This window comes from Euprymna scolopes, chromosome 41 (assembly GCF_053919585.1).
Source record: "Euprymna scolopes isolate OS-2025 chromosome 41, ASM5391958v1, whole genome shotgun sequence".
NCBI lineage: Eukaryota > Metazoa > Mollusca > Cephalopoda > Sepiida > Sepiolidae > Euprymna > Euprymna scolopes.
This window is the reverse complement of record NC_136522.1, coordinates 18656029-18677074: the sequence shown is the minus strand read 5'-3', so window position 1 is coordinate 18677074 and position 21046 is coordinate 18656029. Positions and strand designations below refer to the sequence as shown.

The 21046-nt window shown below is 35.2% G+C and overlaps 1 protein-coding gene across 2 annotated transcripts in view; it reads left to right on the top strand.

Annotated features, from left to right (window-relative positions):
- LOC145266377 (protein chibby homolog 1-like) overlaps nt 1–9566 on the top strand; it is a 33423-nt gene extending 23857 nt beyond the window's left edge. For both annotated transcript variants that reach the window (XM_080122009.1, XM_080122008.1), the window contains exons 3-4: nt 4854–4969; nt 9372–9566. In XM_080122009.1, the coding sequence (XP_079978135.1) occupies nt 4854–4969; nt 9372–9467 (212 nt within the window). In that variant the 3' untranslated portion in view covers nt 9468–9566. The remainder of the gene's footprint in view (nt 1–4853; nt 4970–9371) is intronic.
- Nucleotides 9567–21046: the final 11480 nt, after the last annotated feature.

The following is a 21046-nucleotide window of genomic DNA, read 5'->3' as shown; positions in this document are numbered from 1 at the left end:
AACCCCAAGAATTTAATATGGCAACTGTTGAACACACATGAAGTTCATATAACACTAGGACATATCTATATGACCCCAACTTCAACACCTGTGTACTGGACACAAACATTCTCCTTATATTTAACACTTTTCCTTTACTTGTTTGTTTATTCATTGTATGGCATCTACCCTCAGAAAGTTGAACTGGCTTCCTCTGAGGGAAGAAGTGTCAAGGAAATATTAAATTTACAGATGATCCATTTTCCTTACAAACAGGACATTGATCCTTTTGTTGTGTGTCAATAATGCGGTTAACATGGTACTGGCTTGGAGTAACTTGCTTGTGTTCAAGGTAAGTGCAGAGACATCAAAAGATTAAGACTGACAGGCTTCAAATTCATTGACTTCCATTGACAACATGTTGCACCTGTATGCTAGCAGGAATCACGAGGCAGGTTAGTGCATTTTGATTGCAAACCAGTTAACGGGGTGTTACTGCTCCACACATGCACCTTAAAATCAATAGGGGTGCACATGCGTTTCCAGTCGGTCAAGGGAATCGCAGTCAGACAACCAAAGACTTCTTTAGTCAGAACGAGAGAATCTTGAATCAAGATGAGAAAAAGGAAAAAAAATAAATAAATAAATAAAATCTGAATCGATTCAGCAATGCAGAGACCTTGTCAATGAGGGAAAATGCAGAATAAAGACCATTTTCAAACAATATCAAGTTGTGTTTTTGGGAGCATGCAGGAACCATCACAAGGGGGCACCGACCGAAGAAGGAGAAAAAGGTATGTGTCTTGAGATCTCCATATATGTATGACACACACACACCCATGACTGTATACACACATCTGCACACACAAAAACGGACAATTACGGCCATATCGTAATTATACATACTAGCGATGGGACGATTCCAGTATTTTTCCCGATTCCGATACAATTACCGATTCTATATGAAATTCCCGATTCCAATTCTTTGTAAATCTCTAAATATTTAACTATAAAAGTGTTATTTTGTCTCGATTGCTGTAAAACACATCTTAAATGTGCATGTATTTTCTCAAACGTAAAAGCACACTTGCGAGAGGGGGGGCGTGATCTAGAGATTTAGTCTTACTGGAAGTTTAAATCAATAAATATTTATTTTATTATTATTGCTACAAGCAATGGAAGATGTTTTATAAAAAAAAAATTAAATAAAATAAAATAAATAATTAAAGGAATTGGTTTTGGCATCGGAAAATAGGTTTAATTTTTTTTCGATTGCGATACCAATTCAAAAGCTCTGATTTTTCCGATTCCTGATTCCGATTAATCATCCCAACACTAATACATACACATACATAGAATATGTACACCTGTCCCCCCTCCCCACCTATGTATATAACATTGATCCATTCTTCATATATGAAACCCTCTTCTTTTTCCTAGTAACGGGAGATTTCTTTAAAACTGCGGAGATTTTTTAACCTTTTGTTTCTGCCCACACTCTTGCATGTATTCCTTTATTTTATTTGCATGTTAACAAAGATGACTTGGTATACTTCTTCCGGACGATACAAAATGAAATACTGTTAAGAAATGTCAGCATCACCATATTCAGTTAAAATTCTGTTTTAGATGCTACCATGCACTGTACAGCTTTAAAAAATTGATTTCCAAACCGATCTATCTCTGACCAGCTTTTTATTTATCCCTTTTTCTCGCAAATCCATCCTTATCATTTCCTCCCGTCTTGTTTTTGGCCTACTCTTGCCAACTAATCCTACTACCTCATCTGTTCTGCATCTACTAACCCAAATATTCTCATCCATTCTTTCAATGTGACCAAACCAACAAAGTCTCCTGTTCTGCACACATCTCATCTGCCCCCAACTTGCCCGAATGTCAGCCTATGGACTATTTTGTGTGGCATGCAGTTAAGAAAGACATCAACCGTGCTACCTGCAACATGAAGAACAGGCTGCTCGTCAGCATCAAACTAGTAGTCACGTAGCAAACATAAACTCAACTTAAAATTCATTTAAAGACATCTCCTTATCTATGCTTGCAATCCTTTTCCCATGCAATTTGACGTTCTGGCGCCATCTTATTCGCCTCAGCTGCTGAGTTATCGTTCCCAAGACAGCGATCGCTCTAAAAAGTTAACCGCCTGAACCCTACTAGCAGCAACCACGAATGAAGTCAACCAAAGAGCACGTTCTTAATGGAAGAACATAAGCTTCAGAATTTTTTAGATGAGGATTGATGATTTTTATTATTTAGCCTATAGTTTTCATCTTGAGTATTATTCTCATAACGTTTTGATCAATGTAACCTCCGACCTTCTTCAGGTGTATCTTGTCAAACTTGGAAATTTGGATACAATTTTAAATGGAACTATTTATTTAATCTACAGGAGTAGCATATGTTCAGTCATGATTGGTTAGAAGTCTTAAGTGATTCACAATTATATTTTTAGTATCGCCTACACTGAGGATTGAACCTTCAATCTCTAAAAGAATGTCACTTAGAACTGAATTTTACCTAGTACTTTACTGTTGCATCATAGTTTCTTGCAAATAATTCTAGTATGAATTTTTGGAAGAAGATATAGTTTTACTCAACTGAGTTTTCGTTTACCATATAACAAGTACGGCACAATCACGTTGACACACCAGTTCTCACCAGATCACCAAAGTTAAGCAACGTTGAACCTGGTCAGTACCAGATGGGTGACCATTTGGGAAGATGAGGCACTGTATGTACCGTAAGGTAAAATACCAGGTTGAGAAACTGGCACTGTCTATCCTTCTCTCGGGGTAGATGGGACTCTCTTAATCCATGGTAGGCAACCCATCTAGTGATGGCGTTAAGATAAAAAATATCCTTGATAGCCCTAGCGAAGCATCAAGTATTCAGCTACTGACAAAATTTGAATTGCACTACAAACTCGTGTAGTGAGTTCAATCTCAGTTGCGGCCGTACTGAATAGATGGATATAACAAGGAAGGATGGCAAGTAGCCCAACCATCATCAATCGACCTGAGGTAATCTTGTCAGCATCAGACAAAGCTAAACTCTTTGCCAAGAACTTTGCAGCTAATTCTACCCTATGCGATCGGGGCCGCCAAACCCCCATATTTCTTCCTGTGTCTTACAACATGCTATGCAACATACAAATATCTGTGCATGATATTGCCAAGCTAATCAAAAACCTCGATTCCAATAAAGCAACTGGCCCTGATAGCATTCCTATTATAGTGCTAAAAAAGCTTCATCCTAAACTTAGCTCCCATACTTACAGAGCTGTTTAAGTGTTGTCTTGAGGAAAAATGCTTCCCAACATCCTGGAAAATCTTATCAGTATGTCCTGTATTTAAAAATTCGAGTGATTGGTCATCTCCCTATCAATACAAACGAATTAGTCTCCTGTGTGTCATGAGTAAGTTACCAGAATCTGCGCTAAATAGAGAAGTAGTCAACCACCTCAGTAAAAAGAACATCCTCAGGAACATGCAATATGGTTTCCGTTCTGCTAGATCTACAGCAGATGTGCTAAAAGCTATATCCTCATAGGATTAGTGAATCTCCCGCTGGAGGCTTCCTTTTTAGGGCAATTGCTCTTGACAGATCAAAGGCCTTTGATAGTGTAGCATAAAATTCTATCCCACAAAATCTCCAGCTATGGTATAGCTGGAAATGTCTACTCAATTATTAAATCATTTCTTTCTAATAGTTTCATAAGAGTAGTGGTTGATGGGCAGAAATACGAAGCTCACAGTATTAATGCTGGAGTTCAACTCTTTTTCTGATCTACATCAATGATCTCCCAAATCACATCCTAAGATCATTCATAGACATTTATGCTGATGACACTACCATCTATCATAACACTTCAAAGGCCGTAAATGATCAAGTTTTCTCTGATTCTCTCTCCTCTGATCTTGAGCACGTGGTGCAATGGGGAAAGAGATGGCTGGTTAATTTTAATGCATCTAAAACCAAGTTTCTGTTTTTACATCATCAATGCTCTGATCCCCATCTGGCATCAATCGAAATGAATGGCTCATCTGAAGGAGGTTCCATGTTTTGACAAGCTTCTGGGTCAGATCTTTACTCCTGATCTGAGATGGAACACTTGCATCAAATCCATTGCCAAGGCTGCTGGAAAAATAGTGGGATCGTTATACTGCTCTAGTAGATATCTCACTGCTGATGCAATTCTCTACCTGTATAAGAGACAAGTACGTCCAAGGATGGAGTACTGTTGTCACATTTGGGTAGGAGCTGCTGGAAGCAGCTTATCTTGCTTTGACAAAGTTCAAAATAGACTTCGTAGCATAGCGAGAGATGCCCTTTTCTCTTTCCTGCAACCTCTTTCCCACAAAAGAGACATTGAGAACAGGGAAGAGAAAAGTGCATCATCCACTAGGCTACGAAGTCTGTTTTGAACTCTGTCGAGGCAGAATAAGCTGCTTCTAGCAGCTCCTGTCCAGATGTGACATACTTGGCTCTTACACAGGTAGAGAATGGCATCAGCAGTGAGATATCTCAAATCAAGAGTAAAGGTGAAACTCAGAATGTTGTCAAAACATGGAGACTCTCCAAGATGAAAGCCATTCATTTCAATTGATGGCGGATGAGGATCAGAGCATTGATGATGTAAAGATAGAAGCTTGGTTTTAGATGCCTTAAAATTAACTAGCCACCTTTTTCCCCATTGCTCCACATTCTCAAGATCAGATGAGAGAGAATCAGAAAGATCTTGGTCATTGCTGGCCTTTGAAGTGTTGCCATACAGTGTGGTGTCCTCTTTCCATTTTTTTTTTTTCTTGTATGTCACCAAATTATTTAACGTTTCACACAATCTTTTTGAATTCCAGTGAATGGATTCGGAGCTGCCAGTCACCAAGAGATGATGATCTTGAGAAAGGAAAATGAACAATTGCAAAACGAAAATAATTTCCTCCGTCTTAAAGTTGAGTCATTGCTCGATATGGTGAGTAAAATAATTATGAAACCATAAACACCAGGGTGTACTTCTCCTGCCTCTCTTCTCTGGCTCGGGTTTTCCAGAGTGGTCCTTTTGTTAAATAATAAAGGCAAAGCTTACTATTACATATCTGATTATTTAAATTTGAGAGATCCAAATTGCCACATGAACTTATGCCATTCATAGCACAGTATTATTAACTACTCCACATACTTTGGCTACTTACGTCGTGGCAAATAACACCAGTCACAGCCATGGAGTATTAAGTGACAGTTTATGACCATGCTCACAAACTCACAAAGAAGTCCACTATGGACAAAAACAACCATTTTTCATCTAGACTTGTTGAACATTTAACTCTTTACTTTTAGTTGTTCAACAAAATGTAAATAAAGTTGACATATTTATAGATTGACTTTGTTATTATGGTACTACTGCAGTTTAAATCCCGTTTTTCATGAATCTCATTCGGCAACACCCGGCGCACGATATAAACGGCCAAATTATACCGAGTGAACTGAAGTCAATACAAAAACAAAAAATGAATAAAAATAAACAGCCTACTGTATGAATTTCATGAAATTTACTGCTTTATTTTATTTTTATTTTTTTTTGTCGATTATTTTATTTTATTTTTTTTTGTATGAAAAGTTTGTTTTTTTTCCTTTGAATTAATGAACAATTATTTTTTTAATTTTAAGCAACAAAGATAAATATTGCGGGGGGCGGGGAGGGGAGTATACATTATTCATAAAACTTCTTTTTTTTTTTTTTTTTTTTTCAAAGAAAAGGTGTATGTTTAGTATTTGTAACAATTTTGTAATTTTTTTATTTATTATTATTTTTGCATTTTATGAACAAAATTTTTTTCCAAAGAAAAGTTTTGTTGCTTTTGTAAACAGACAACGACTGCAAATTTTTGTTTAATGCATATTATGCAAAATTTTCTTGAGAATGCGAGGACCATTTCTGGCGACTTCACATGATAGCTTCCAACCTAGAATTGTTTATTATTCTTGTCACAAGAATAAACACTTGCTGTTTTTGCAATGGATCTTTTGAAACATAATGAAACTCTTCCCTTTCTTTTCTTTTTTTTCTTCCAATTTTGAGTCATCTGCTCGCTTGCTTGTGTCTTTAACGACTCGGTTTCTCTTTGGATAAACTCACTTGGCATTTTCTGGGGCAGTTTACATCGTCCGCTGGGTGTTGCCCAATGAGACTCACAGAAAAACGGGATTTAAACTACAGTATTATCGTTATTACTTTTAAATAAAGTTGATGTATGGATTTATTCTATCCTTACTTGTTTTATTTTTTTACTCACAACAAACATATAAAGGATAACTATCCTCCCTCCCCCAACACTACAAACATATAAGCTGATGCTACTAGATCAGGCTGTCTGAAGATATTGGCTTCCTGGGATGAAATGCACCTAACATTGATGCCTTTTGTTTTTCTACTTCCTTTTGCAAAACTTAATTATGTTTTGCAAAACTAAAAACAAAAACAACCTACCTTTTCCCCCCTTTTCCTTTTTCCCATTTTTCCTTTCTCTTTCTATCTCCCCCACTTCCTGACTGGTTTCCTAGCTTAAAATGTACCAAACATTAATACTGTAACCCTTTTCCCTTTCCCATTGCAAAACTCATTCATGTTCGACATGCCATGAAACACAAACAATAAAATCCACTCTAAAACAACCAAACACTAAAAACTAACGATTGAAGATCCAAAGGGCTTGAAGAATAAAAACCTTCTACAAAATAACTGGATGCAACATGAATACTATTTCCAAAATAACTGGATTTGGCATTAAATAACCCGAAAAGGGTTCATATGCCGTAAAACAAAACAACCAAACCAAACAAATGTATAAAGGATAATTATTCGGACAATTGCTTCATAAGTATGACACGATTTTGAACCAACACAATGGGCCCTGTCGGTGGGGCATTAGAATACGCCGACTGCCCCCCTGCAGAGGGTAAAAGTCCCTCAATGGGGGTCCTGGATATGACCTTAAACTATATCCAGTGGTGAGGCCCCAGCTTGTGGGCTTTGGGGAGTGTGGAGCCACCCTTTAATTACCATTGCTACCAGGTCCACTCTGTTAACGTGTTAGGGTCCCAACTATGGGTTGAATAGAAACCGACGTGAAAACAACAAATATATTCTATTAAAAAAATTTTTCTTCAAAATCTTTGGATTCTGCATTAAATAACCCGAAAAGGGTTGATATGCCGTAAAACAAAAACAACCAACCAACACAATGAGTGGATGATAATAGCCTGTGCAGTGGATGAACACGTTCACAGTTTGGATGCCTAGCATTCCATCATCCCACCGGATTTTCCTTTTGTTAAATAGTAAATGTTTACTAGTACACATCTGATTATTTAAATTTTCAGGGTAATATTAGCAAGAAATTGGGTTCAGAGGATCAAGTTGTGCACTAAGATGTCACCTGGATCTACTGTGTGCTAGAAACGAATATGACATCATATGGTTCAAAGAGAGAACTGTTTGTCTCAACTTGGTCTTTTTTTCGGGGTATCAACAAACTTATTGCAGGCAAGATTTTTTTCAGTTTGAAAGGATCATGTTAAAGGACGTGTGCAGGAAAAAGCAACTAATAAGATATTTTTTTTAACCTCTATGGACGAGACAAGGTTGAAATGTAACTCTTTTATTAGCATCTCTCTACCTGTGTTACATCTTTAGCTATCGTCATCATTTTAATATCAGTTTTACATTGGATTGCTTTAAGAAATTGACTTGGAGACTAACCTGATATATTAAAAAATCATGTAATTTGATCAAGTTTTTTTTTTTATTATTCGCAAAAAATCAAATTTTCATTGTTCACTATAAAGGAGGAAAAATAGCTTCCGTACTTGAATGAAAGCAAGGTTTGTCAAGGGCAGACAACCCACAAGGGCAATTGTTTTTTTTGTTTTCGTATTTTTCAAAAAAAAATCTAAACTTACAAATTAAAACAAAATAATTTATTATTAACATAACATTACACCCTAAGATCATTTGTAGACATTTATGCTAACAATATTACCATCTATAGCAACATTTCAAAGGCCGTAAACAACCAAGTTCTCTCTGATTCTCTCTCTCCTCTGGTTATGAGCACATGGTACTTATCTGGGAAAGAGGTAGCTGGTTAATTTTAATGCATCTAAGACCAAACTTCTATTTTTACATCCTCAATGGTCTGATCACCATCTGACATCAATCGAAATGAATGACACATCTTGGGGAGGTTTCGTGTTTTGACAAGCTTCTGGGTCTGACCTTTACTCCTGATCTGACATATCTCTCTGCTGATGCAATTCTCTACCTGTGTAAGAGCCAAGTATGCCCAAGGATAGAGTACTGTTGCCACAGGTGGGCAGGAGCTGCTGGAAGCAGTTTATCCTACTTTGATAGAGTTCAAAACAGTCTTTATAGTCTAGTGGGGGATGCCCTTTTCTCTTCCCTGCAGAAGAGATATTGCAAGAATGTCTCTGCTTTATCATTATTTTCAGGGCAAGTGTTCATCTGAGCTCTAATCTATGGTCCCTCCTTGCCTGACTTTCACAAAAAACACTCATCTAGTTGAAACCATTATCAATAATTTCCCCCACTCTTTATCTGTGCCTGAACCTGACGTAGATTCCATGAACAAAGCTTCTTTCTTAGAACTACACGCCTATGGAACTCTGTTCTGTTTTCCTGCTTTGCAACTGACTACAATATGGTTGTGTTCAAGTGCAATGTGAACAAATTCTTGATGAGCTATCTCCTTAAGTAATCCAATTTGCCAAATTTCCACTACTAACAATTACATGTTCCCTTTCACCACTGTGCACTCATTAACCCTTATCCTCAAGTGGTCACAGGGCCTTGATAAGTGGTGACTTCTTTGTAAAAAAAAAAAAAAAAAAAAAAAATTATTTTTATTTATTTATTTTTTTTTTAAATAAGCAAAATTTTTTCAGGAAATAAAATATAAAGATTTAAACAACATTTATATACAGTTTAAATAAATTCAAAACAAAAATTGAGATTATCATCTCCAGAAACAAATGACTGCAACAAGTTACCGCTAAAAACTGTAATATTTGATTCTCTTAAATAAAACAAAAAACTACTTGATCAATTTTTGTAATCTTTGAAATACACTATCTTCATTCCGTGACAAATACACACACGATAAAAGTTTTTCTTCAGTTTTTTGTTTATCCCCATAAGTGCCAATTCGAATAAGCACAAATTATTTTTGTATACACACAAGACAATTCTTCAAGCAAACTACATTAACCTCTTATAAAATATTTACATTTCATTAGAATAGTGAGTAAATGTTTTAAAATTTCAATTGCCTTTTCTTTTCTTTTTTTTTCTTTTTTAGTTGACTGAAATATCTATTACGGCTGATCTGCAAAATAATGAAATGTCGCAACTAAAATCATTGGTGAAAACGGGAGGACGGAAGCATCGAGATTAAAAATAACTTTTTCTTTTTATAAAAAAAAATTTTTCTTCAATCACTTGCAATTTATTTTTTTTATATTTTTTTATCATTAATAAAAATGTGGAAATTTTATATTTTTCTCTCCTTAAAAATAAAAAAGTAGAATGGTTGACTTTAGTTGAGGGCGACCTGAAAGCATCCTTTTCATTAATTACTACACTGAGATGTAGAGGAGGGTGTCACTTCTTTTGCGGGATTACTCTACTTATACTTGATCATCATCATATAATGCTTAGCATTTACCAAAGAGACATTGGTGCTTATTCAGGTCGACACTTATTACAGCAATTAAAAGTAAAGAAAATAATGAAAAGTCTGTATGATGTACGTACTCGTTACAAAACGAAGATGTCATATTCCAAAAATCGTGTAAATTGATCGAGTAGTTTTATTTAAGATGAAGAAAATCAAAATTTACAATTTTTATTTTAGCGATTTTACTACTAAACTGCATCAAGCATAAGGTTGATTTTGGACTTCTCAACTTCGATTGGAGTTGCCCCCTCTTTTTTATTTCATTTAATCATGGTGGACAAAAACACTACGGATCTCTTAGGCATAAAATTTGATTTGCTTGAAAGAAAAAAAAATACTTGATCAAATTACATGATTTTTGGAATATTTCATCTTCGTTCCGTGACTGGTACGTACTCATAAATTTTTGTGTATTTTCTTTATTTTTACTGTATTCTTTAGTTTTAATTGCCGTCATAAGTGTCAATCTGAATAAGCAGAGAGATATCAAATCAAATTTTTTTTAGCCTTTGGCATGACTCAATCAAGTATTGAAACTTTATCGCCCAGCCCGTTAACAAACACTCTATTATGCCAGATGGGCAGGTTTTTACCCTTATGTGGGCATTATAAAAGAAAAAAAGCTCATCAAAATATTCAGTACAATATCATACAATACAAAGACGTTTTGACATCGGAGACGAATAAGTGTAACAGAGCGCAGAGATGTGTCTGCAAATGCATGCAAAATGATGTCACTGGTAAAGAAAAGACTATAAAAAGGATAAAGAACACATTAGAGAGGACGATCACGTTAGAGATGTGGATGATGTTCAAGATCATGTTAGAGATGTAGATGACGTCACGGTCATAACAAGAAGTTGCGTGGCGGGAGAATAAGGAAATGTTGTGGCAATGGGTAAAAGCGAGTTGAAGTTTTTTCCTATTTTTTTTTGTCTACTTTGCGACTGAGTCCACATGTTGGGTAACGTTACATAAGGAAAGTTAATTGCCAGAGGAAGAGACAAAGAGAGAAAAGGGGAACTGTGAACACAAAATTGATTTCTGATGACCTATCGGTACTGCATAATCATGTTGACACAGATTATTGTTAGATCTTTGAAGATCAGCAATGTAGAATAATAGACGCTGTATATTATCTTCCCATGACTGGGATATACGTGCATCTGGGGACTTCTTGTGAATTTGATATTCCCTGTAAACTTCCTCCTTCAGAGGAAGCTGGTATAACCGTCCTAGGGCCAATACGAAAACCAGATTTTATCGGTTCATTGTCAGATGTGGTCAAATCCCTGGCGAACCGGTGAACCTGAGTTGGAACAGATACATTGAGAGCATTGCCAAGGCTGCTGCAAAGAAGATGAGCTCTCTCTCTACTGTGTTAGAAATTTACTTACACCCAAGAGTATCCTGTACGTTTAGAAGGCTACCATTCGCCCATGTATGGAGTATTGTTGTCACATTTGGGCTGGTGCATCTCCTACTAGTCCCTCACTCTTAGACAGGGTTCGAAAGAGAGTTGCCAACCTACTAGGTCCCTCACTGTCAGCTAGGCTTCAACCTCTGCTCCATCGACGAAATGTTGCATCCCTCTACCTGTTTTACAAGTATTTTAATAAGTGCTCTGACGAACTACAAGCCCTTGTACTCACTCAACATAAACACCTCTGACAAGCAGCAAAATCCCACCCCTACACAGTAAAGATCTCCAGATGCTAGAAGGCCTTCTACTCTATTAGTGTCTTGCCTACGATTGCTGGACTTTGAAATTCTTTTCCGAGTGCCTGCTTCCCTGACTGTACTGACATGCAGAATTTCAAGTGAAATGTAAAGACATCTTGCTGCTCAACTTCCTACATAGTATCTCTCCAAATTATGTCTCAGATAGGAGCCCCTTACATCAAAGTGATGCGGTGCTTTGTTTGGGGTGAAAATGCAATAAAAAATAACATATATATACTTTTAACTGTCTTAAGTTTTTAATTTGCTACTGAAAACATTTCTGTGGAAAAACTTAATATTTTTTTTTTCTTATGTACTCATTTCATTTGGAGGTTATTTTGGTGGAAGTATGATATTAGGTGTCTGATACATTTGCTGATGTTATGACACTATTGGTGTCATGAATGCATGCAGTGAGGTGCATATTGCAGTGAGGGGGGGGGTGACCGGACGGAATAGAGGAAGAGAGGGCAGAAGAAATGTCTATGGGATTTTGTCAGAAAGAGAAAAAAAACAAATAATAATTGTTTTTATCTCATTGTCGTTATATATCTGTTAACATGAAAGGTTGTTTTTAAAACCTCTGTTGAGAGGTATGAAGAGATCCAGAGATTCTTGGCTGATTAAGGCTGACAGCTTAGAATGGGGGTTGAGGAGAGAGGGTCGCCGCCAGGCATTGTTCGACCTGGAATGACTAATTACTCCTAATTTTATAAGTAAAAACCTCAGTACAAATTAATAGGATAAAAGGGAGAGAGAGAGGTTCTGAGTAGACAAGACGAAGGGTAAGCTCTAAGAGGAAGAAAGAAGGGGTGTTTGTAACCACTCTCTGAAAGAGAGGTGGGAAAAAGGGGTTGGATTTTTATAAAAAGGAATTCTAAAAAGAGAAGAATCGTAGCCAGCAAACTGAACGGCTGGGCTGGTCAAGCGCTCCCAATTTGGGAGCCCTCAGGGCCTGATGTTATGATGTTAACTAGCCTGTTTTAATGGGAAATCTGTGACTTTACTGGTCTGGTCTTACATCGTTTCACTGCTATAGTCAGTCACCTCAATTTAGACGGTAGCTGTTATGAAGTAATGAAATTAATAGTTTGTATTATTATAGACCGGAGTTCTGTTTGTTTGTGGTGAGAACTCTTCATTTTGCAGTAAGCTGCAAGGACCAGCGGAGTGATTGATGTACCCGGAGATTACCTACACAGGGTAGGAGACGATTCGATCGAGAGGCAAAGCGCCCCACCACGAAAACACAGTGGGTGAAGATGATCAACAGGCCAACTTGTGACAGGACAATGTACGAGCGAAAGAACACCTGTCATATCGGGTGGAATCCGATGAGGTTAAGGACACCCGGTGTGGATGGTGCAGTATCGGTAACGTTATAATGTGATAACCATTTTATTAGATCGATGTTATATAATGAGCAAGCATAGACTATGTATGTATAAAACCTGCTCTGCTTTTCTTTGTTGATATAAAACCAAACTGCACTTTATTTTGACAATTTTAGCTTTTTGGTTATGGAGAGAGAGACGGAGTAGTGGGTTGTAGCTATGACGAAAGAATGCAAACAACTGCTCTTAAATGGACATTTCTTTCTGTTTTGTTATTTGACCTAAAACAAAGCGTTTTTAACATTGCACAAATTGGAATTTTCTTTTTTCTGTTCAACTTATGTAATCCTACGTCAGCAATTTAAAAAAAAAAATGTTTACCTCAAAAGCTGTTTTTGTATTTTCGGAAAATCTGGTATTACCTGGCTTCATTCTCCAACATTGATACCACCATAGCATTTTCATATATGCAATACAGGTTCTTTACACTATTGTTCTTGATGGGATATAGTGTGATATTTTCCATGTACGATCCTTCTAATACGTAGACCAAGGGTTGGCAACCTATGGCCCAGAGGCAGGATCCAGCCTGTGAAGGCATTTGGACCGGCTCGCAAGCCTGGATACCAATGACTCTATTTTTAACATGACATAGGATCTGTAGTTACACAATGGAATTGGTCGCTGTAAACAAAAAACTTGTAGTGATGTGGCTTGAACATGTGATGTCAGAGATCAGCAACTTGTTTGAACCCCCCCACCCCCAGTGGGCCGGATTATCTATGTTATAATAATAGGTTGCATGTCGGACGAATGTAATTAATGAAAAAATAAGGAAAATTACATCTGCAGATCCCCTGTCAACCTAAATATTTAAAATAATAATTAGAATAAACATTCAGTAATCAAAGAAAATCTAAACTAAAAAAAACAACACTTAACAAAAATTAGTTTTGCTCAAGAAACGTCAAAATAGGTCAAAGTAAAAAAAAATCAACCGAAGTGAAATGGATGAAATTATGATGCATATCTTTAGAAGTATTATTGAAAATTGTACGACAAACGAACCACACACACACACACACACACACACACACACACACACACACACACTTAAATAAAAACGAAACCCATTTACAGCTACATATGGATACAAATAATTGCAAGTATGTACACATGCAATAACATCCACACATTCATGGAGCATAAACTAGAAGCTTACTGAGACAATATTGTCCCTTTGAATTTGTCTTTGTTTAATGTTTGTCACTAGTCGGTCATCAAATTGTCTCTCAGTTTGTGTTTTATGTTTATTTTACGCAGAAATAGAGGTGATTAGGTTTTGATTGTTTTTGCAATCATAGTAATTGTGCTTGGTGAATCAGGAAGATAACAGCAGGCCTTTTGTTGAATTTGAAAGCCTCGTCTCTCATATTAAAAGTAGAGTCATTGGTATCCAGGTTTGCGAGCCGGTCCAAATGCCTTCACGGGCTGGATCCTGCCTGCGGGCCATAGGTTGCCGACCCTTGGTCTACGTATATTTAAAAATATTAAAACTGCAAGTTGAAAATACGAAACCATCTTGAACCCTTAGTGGTTCATTTACCAAGTTACTAGTTGTTGCTGCCTGATATGAATTTCTATTATTGTACCTATTGGAATAAATCTATTTCATATTATAATATTATCTGTGTATTGTTTTACACACGGTGATACAACAAAACTCCAAGGAAGCCAAAAACATTTGTTAAACAGTTGGTTTGTGAAATTGACTTTTAATGGTCCATAAAAATTTATTCTTAAGTTAACGTTCCTGATAAAAACTTATAAAAAAATGTCAGTGGAATCTTATCGTTTATACATAAATGTTAAAGCGATTGTCTTTCATAAAAATAAATTGAGTACTTTCGTTTATCAGTATTGTAAAAATGTAAACAAAAAGAATGAATTTTCTCATTGAATATATTATTTAATCTGTCAGATCAATTAGGGTTTAAGGTCTTCACCAGATGGGTGAAACAAGGACAGCTGTTGGTTGACACTGGTTGACTTTGACCTTTGCACACACTAGTGACATCTGTAAATAAACATAAAAAATGAATTGTTTGTTTTGTTTTTTTTTTGTCAGCAAGATTTATTTTTTAATCTAGAGTCCATTTTCTTTTTATTATTATTTTTATTTACAAAACTTTTTAATAAACAAACGAAGGATAATAAAATTTTCTCTATATTAATAATTCATCTTTTGACAAAAAAAGATACAAACAACTTGTGTATTTTTTTTTTTTTATTTAAATTTTTTTTTTTTATATTTCATTTTCACCCCAAGTAAGACACAGTGCCACTTTGATATACCTATTTACTATGCCTCCCCACGGGACAGAGTTAGACACCAGGGTCGTTTTTTAACGTGGAGAAAAGGTACAAAAATAAAAATTGTCTCAGTCGTGAAGGATTTCTCCTCCACCGAAAGAGAACAAGAAAATGAAGTGCAGCATCTGAAGAACAGATACCACACTCTGATCCTGACCAAAAGGCCAAGAAATTGATATGCCACTTTGATATAGAGAGCTACTAACGAGGGCATAAGTTGCAAGGATACTACGTAGGAAGTTGAACAGTGAGATCTCTGTTCACATAACACTTGAACTTCTGCATGTCAGTATAGTTGGAAAAACATGAACCCGAAAGGGAGTTCCAAAGTTTAACAGTTTTGGGGAAGAAACTATTAGAGTAGAAGGCTTTCTTACATCTAGGGATCTCTACTGTGTAGTGGTGGGATTTTGCTGCTTATCGGGTTTGTTGGAGGTATTTACGTCCAAGGGGCACAAGGGCTTGTAGTTCGTCGGAGCATTCACCTTTAAAATACTTAATATACTTAAAAATGAAAATAACTACCAAAAATAATATAGCTATTAAAATGTAAAACAATTATCTCTTGTTTGTTTAATAAAAAGTTTTGTAAATAATAATAATAAGAAGAAGAATAATGAAAGCGTAGCCTGTATCAAAAAATAAATCTTGCTGACAAAAAAAGCAAAAAACAAGCGACTCGTTTTTCTGTTTATTTAGTGATGCTTCTAGGATATGCAAAGGTCAAAATCAATCGTTGTGTACCAAAAGCTGTTTTTCTTGTTTCACCCATTTGGTGGAGTTCGATTAATTTAGCTAATGTAAATTTTGATAAGGATTACATTTAGTGCAGGTCAGGATAACCTTAATTTGTGAATAGAATCATTCCTAAACACGAGTGACATAAATTTGAGGTAGGATGTAGAGGTGAATCAATGTAGACAAAACAGATGTCACATCCTTTTTTTTTTTGAGTAAGAGAAACCTAAGGTTTTCAGATCTCTTGTTGGAAGCCGTACGAACAAAACACAGCCAATAATGTAGGAAACTTGTAATCTAGGTAAATGTTATTTCAATGTCTTTCCATGCACGTCACTCATTTTGTTAAGTTAGAAAGTTAAGTTTAAGAAGTAAATAATTATCAAGATAATATTAGTCTCCCTCTCCTAAGTCCATTATCTCCAAATGAAACCTTGAAAAAAAAAAAAAACGTCTCCATGTATCTAATGAAAAGAGCCTTATTTGTTTTAGCTAAATAGATGAGACAACTGACAGACACTCATGAAATGCGATGAAGAGAAACAGCAGGGTGAGAAACAGCACGGATAAACACCACACGTGTTTCTTGTTTATTTGTTATTAGCAGGAGAGGAGGAGTGCCCAACTTTGCCGGTCATAAAATACGCTTAAATATATTTTAATTCATGCAAATTTCATATTTATTATTACAGAGCCAATTTTCTATTGAATATTATATTGTACCTAATATATAGTAATAATTTCAAAAATAACTAAATTCCCGATTCCAATACGATTATTGATTCAGATTTTTTAGCATGAACTAAGTCCATGCACATATAAAAACTTAAAAAATACTGTTGTTAAAGATATGAATGTATATTTGCGCATGTGTAGAAGTAACATATCTACTCGAATTATGGTTGACACATTCCAATTTTTTCAAGTTTGACTCCTTAGCCGCTATTATACTGAATAAAAACAAAATCAAATTTTTTCAACAAGTTCAAATCCCATATATATCAAGTTTCAAATCTGTAAACTAAAAATTTGGCAGAATAGTTTGGTAAAGATTGTTCTGCACACAGACAGTCAAGGTCACTTTTATCTCTATATAAATAAAATGAACTCATTTTTTCCCGTCGGATTTTGACCTTAATAGGATTAAAAATCAAGATATTTCATGCAAATATAATATGCACAAACGGCAGAACAATATCTGAGGTGTGTTATAGGCTTATTATTTCTCAAATTCCTCTATAATCTTAGATTTCTATACTTTTTCTGCTGAGAAGTCACGGCCAAAATCGGTTAAGATCAATGGAAGTGGTAAAATATTTTCTCTCTAATCAATTCCTCCTCCCCCTGCCACCACTTAACACCGTTTGGGGATCGTTCACAAGGAACAGTTGAGAAGAGAACACCGGTTTGGCTTCGTAGTTCTTTCATGTGAAGTTATTTAAAATCACTAAACTAAGCTGCAGTGCTCTGTGGCGTAGTGGTTAGCGTGCTGGACAATTCACATTATATTTTCACGTTCGCGCCGACCTACCGTAGTCGTTTTTTTTTTTTTTTCCTAAACAACTGGAATGGACTTTTCTTGGTGGCCGAACTGTTAACGTTGCAGATGTTTTATTTGTTTTTTTTTTCACACTTTATTTTCCTACTTTTACTCATGACTCCGGGTTTGATCCTTCCTACTTACCTACCATAACATTTTTTAAAACTCCTCCCCCCCCCGTCCCGGAAACAAACACTCGGGCAACGCCGGGTACCCCCGCTAGTATATATATATATATATATATATATATCTACTACTATATAAAAGTCACTTTGTGTGTGTGCGTGTGAGTTTCCTCCTCATAGGTTCCGAAACGCCTGAACCTATAATTTCACATGGTAGTATTCTTAGATATGTTTTGTATAGAAACTCATCTGATAAGTATTGAAAATCGAAAAAAAAATCTGATCTTAAAAATAGCCTTTCTCTCTTATAGATAAATAGATCAAAAAACATTTTTACCAGGGAATATTTTACATTACACCAGCCAAGGGTGACAATAAAATCTCGGCAAATCATTTTTTCTAAAAAAAAACCCACATTTATTGTCATCTCGAGATGTAGCTCGGTGGTAGAGCATTCGACTACAGACCGAATGATCTCCTGTTCAAATCTGGGTGTACGTCATGATTTTATTTTAATTTTTTCTTATCAATGAGTTCAATTTATGATAAAAGAAGAGGTACCGTTTAAAATTGCTGCAAATCATTTCTTCGTATGCCTATTTTAAAATTAATCAGAAGTGACTTCTGGGGCATTCATCGTCAAGCCCAAATATCAGCTGACATGATATTGTAAACAAACACAGACGGAATTTGATGAACGACATTATCATTATTATTTAAAAGTTTTTGAATTGTTTTTTTTTTTCTTTTTTAAATTAGTTCACCGGTCAAATTATTCCTTGTAATATATAATAATCAATAGAGGATTGATTCTATAAAAATATATACATCTGTATAAATTAAAACATCATGTTTAAGCGTATGGTATGACCGGACAATGCTGAGTGGCCAGCATATATATATATATAGTGGAGATAGCCCCCCCCCCCCGCCTCCAAACATAAGCAACACCCAACAGCTCAAGACATACTTACCAAGCAATGAGACAGCCCAGCCGCTAAAAACTTTAACACTAAGACTCGAATTTTAAAGTAACCCCCTCTTCCCACCCCACATATTCCCCTTCCCCTCATGTATCCCTATGCCCTCAGCCACACCAGAAATGAACTTCCCAGGTCCTCCCCCACAAGTTCCTTAAACCCCAAAACTAAAACATTATCAACATACCAAACGCTCCCCCACCTTCCCTCCTTGTTCCCTTCCTCTTCCACCCTCCTCGCAACCCCCCCCCCCCCCGACCTGATTCACTCTTCCACTCTTTCATCCCAAAATAGGAACATTTCTGTAAAAGTCTGAGGACGCTACAGACGGCCAAAAAAACGGCCGTGTAGCTGAAACAATAATGTAACTTAACAGAAAGTAATAAAAAATAAAACGTGTATGTATATATATATATATATATATATATATATATATATATATATTTATTTTCAGAAAGTTTAGATGAGATAAGTCATTGGAAACGTTGGTTTAAAACCTGATAATAGGGAACCATTTTAGGTCCCCATATCAAGCTCTCTTCAACCGATTTATCTCATCTGTTTATAACCAGAAATGGAAACATACACATACAAGATCTCGTGCAAATCTCATTTTTTTAAAATCTTAAATTTCAAATGATTAAATTTAAAAAATTGTCCACTTAATATTTTGGACGCCAAAGAAACAAAAAAAGGCATAGAAAAAGAAAGAAAAATGAAAAGGAAGAACTGGAATATTCTTAAATGGTTCTGTTATTAATAATTTTATATATGTGAACTATTTGCCGCATCACCTATGAAAACAAGTGGTTTATTAATTTATCAATTTAAAATTATAAAAAAAATTTGTACGGTCTTAAACGTAATTGTTTTTATCTTAACTAATTCTTAAACTAGTCTAAGGGAGACAACTTTGTAAAGGTTCCATCAACTGCACTAAAAATCTTTAAATCCGATATTTTCGAGCCTAATTCCTATGGATGATAATTATTTTTATTTATATAATACTATATTTAACTTTAATTCTTTTTCCATATGTACTGTAGTGCACATGCTTATATTCTCTTTCAATCGCTCATCTAATATGGGTCAAGTGTAAATTTATTTTAAATAGTCTGAAGGAACCTATTGTATATTAATTTTAAATATACTCTTCAAAACTTTTTCTAAAAAAAAATAATCCATCAGATTAAACAAATTTTAAATTTAAATTAAATTTAAAATTAAAATTACCATTAAATGGAGGAATATTGAACACAAACCCTCATACTCCCTTGAATTAAAACAATGCTCACTTTGTAATGCTGAGAAGTACCATATTCTACAGCTAACTCATGACCCAGGAAAAAGCTGATAAATGTATAGAATGAATGCCTGAAAGGTTGTATACACAGAAGGAGAGCTTTCCTTATAGCCTGGGATGAAAAAAAGACTAAACCTGATTTCAAATTTATTAATATTGAATAGCTTATATATATATATATATATATATATATATATATATATATATATATATATATATATATATATATACGAGAGATTGAGAGGAATATATCCGTTTCTGAAATAGAACAGTGTCACACATTTTTCATTACAATAAAAATATATTTTCAAATATTTGTACTGGCATTTTGTTTTCTTACTTTCAATCATTCAGAGGATGAAACATTGATGAACGCATAACTTGGTTTGTTCCTTTTTTATTTCTCTCTCTCTCTCTTTTTATATATATATATATATATATATATATATATACTAGGAAGTTACCACTTTTCAAGGTCCAGAAGTCACTCTAGCATAATAGTTAAGATAGATAATTATTATCAATTATTTTTATCACTATTAATTTTAATTAGGTTTACTATAGTGCTCAATATACTAGATAGAGCAATTAAAGAGATAGGAGAATTAAATGATGAAAATAAAATTGAACAAATTACAGTATTTATTGATCCATCAAATTCAAACAAGAATCCAGCGATTTAGCTGATGAAAAGTGTATACGTTTGAAAATCCATGGATTAAAGATTTTCATTTTTATAATTCCTTGTTTGAATTTATCTATAAACATTGTAATTTATCCGATTTTATTTTCATCATCTATTTCTTCTCTCTTTCTCTCTCTCTATATATATATTAGTATATTTGGGCAACATTTTTTCTCTTGTGAATGAATCGTCTTCACGCAGGTGATAAATTAAAAAATATGAGAGGAAGGGCATGCTTAAGTGCTTTTAATGAATGGGGCGTGAACTTGAGATTTTGCTATGCATATGCCCCAACTGGGAATAGCAGAGCAATGACATCACACTATGAAACAGATCACGGTTGGAATGCACTGCTCCATACCAGAGGCCGTCTACTGATACAAACAAGTCATCTTTGACCTCACCAGCCAATGCTATATACTGGTACAAGGTCCAGGTGAAAGGAATTGATGTTATACCACCAGTAGCAGGCCCCGAGCACAGTTCCTACCAAATTG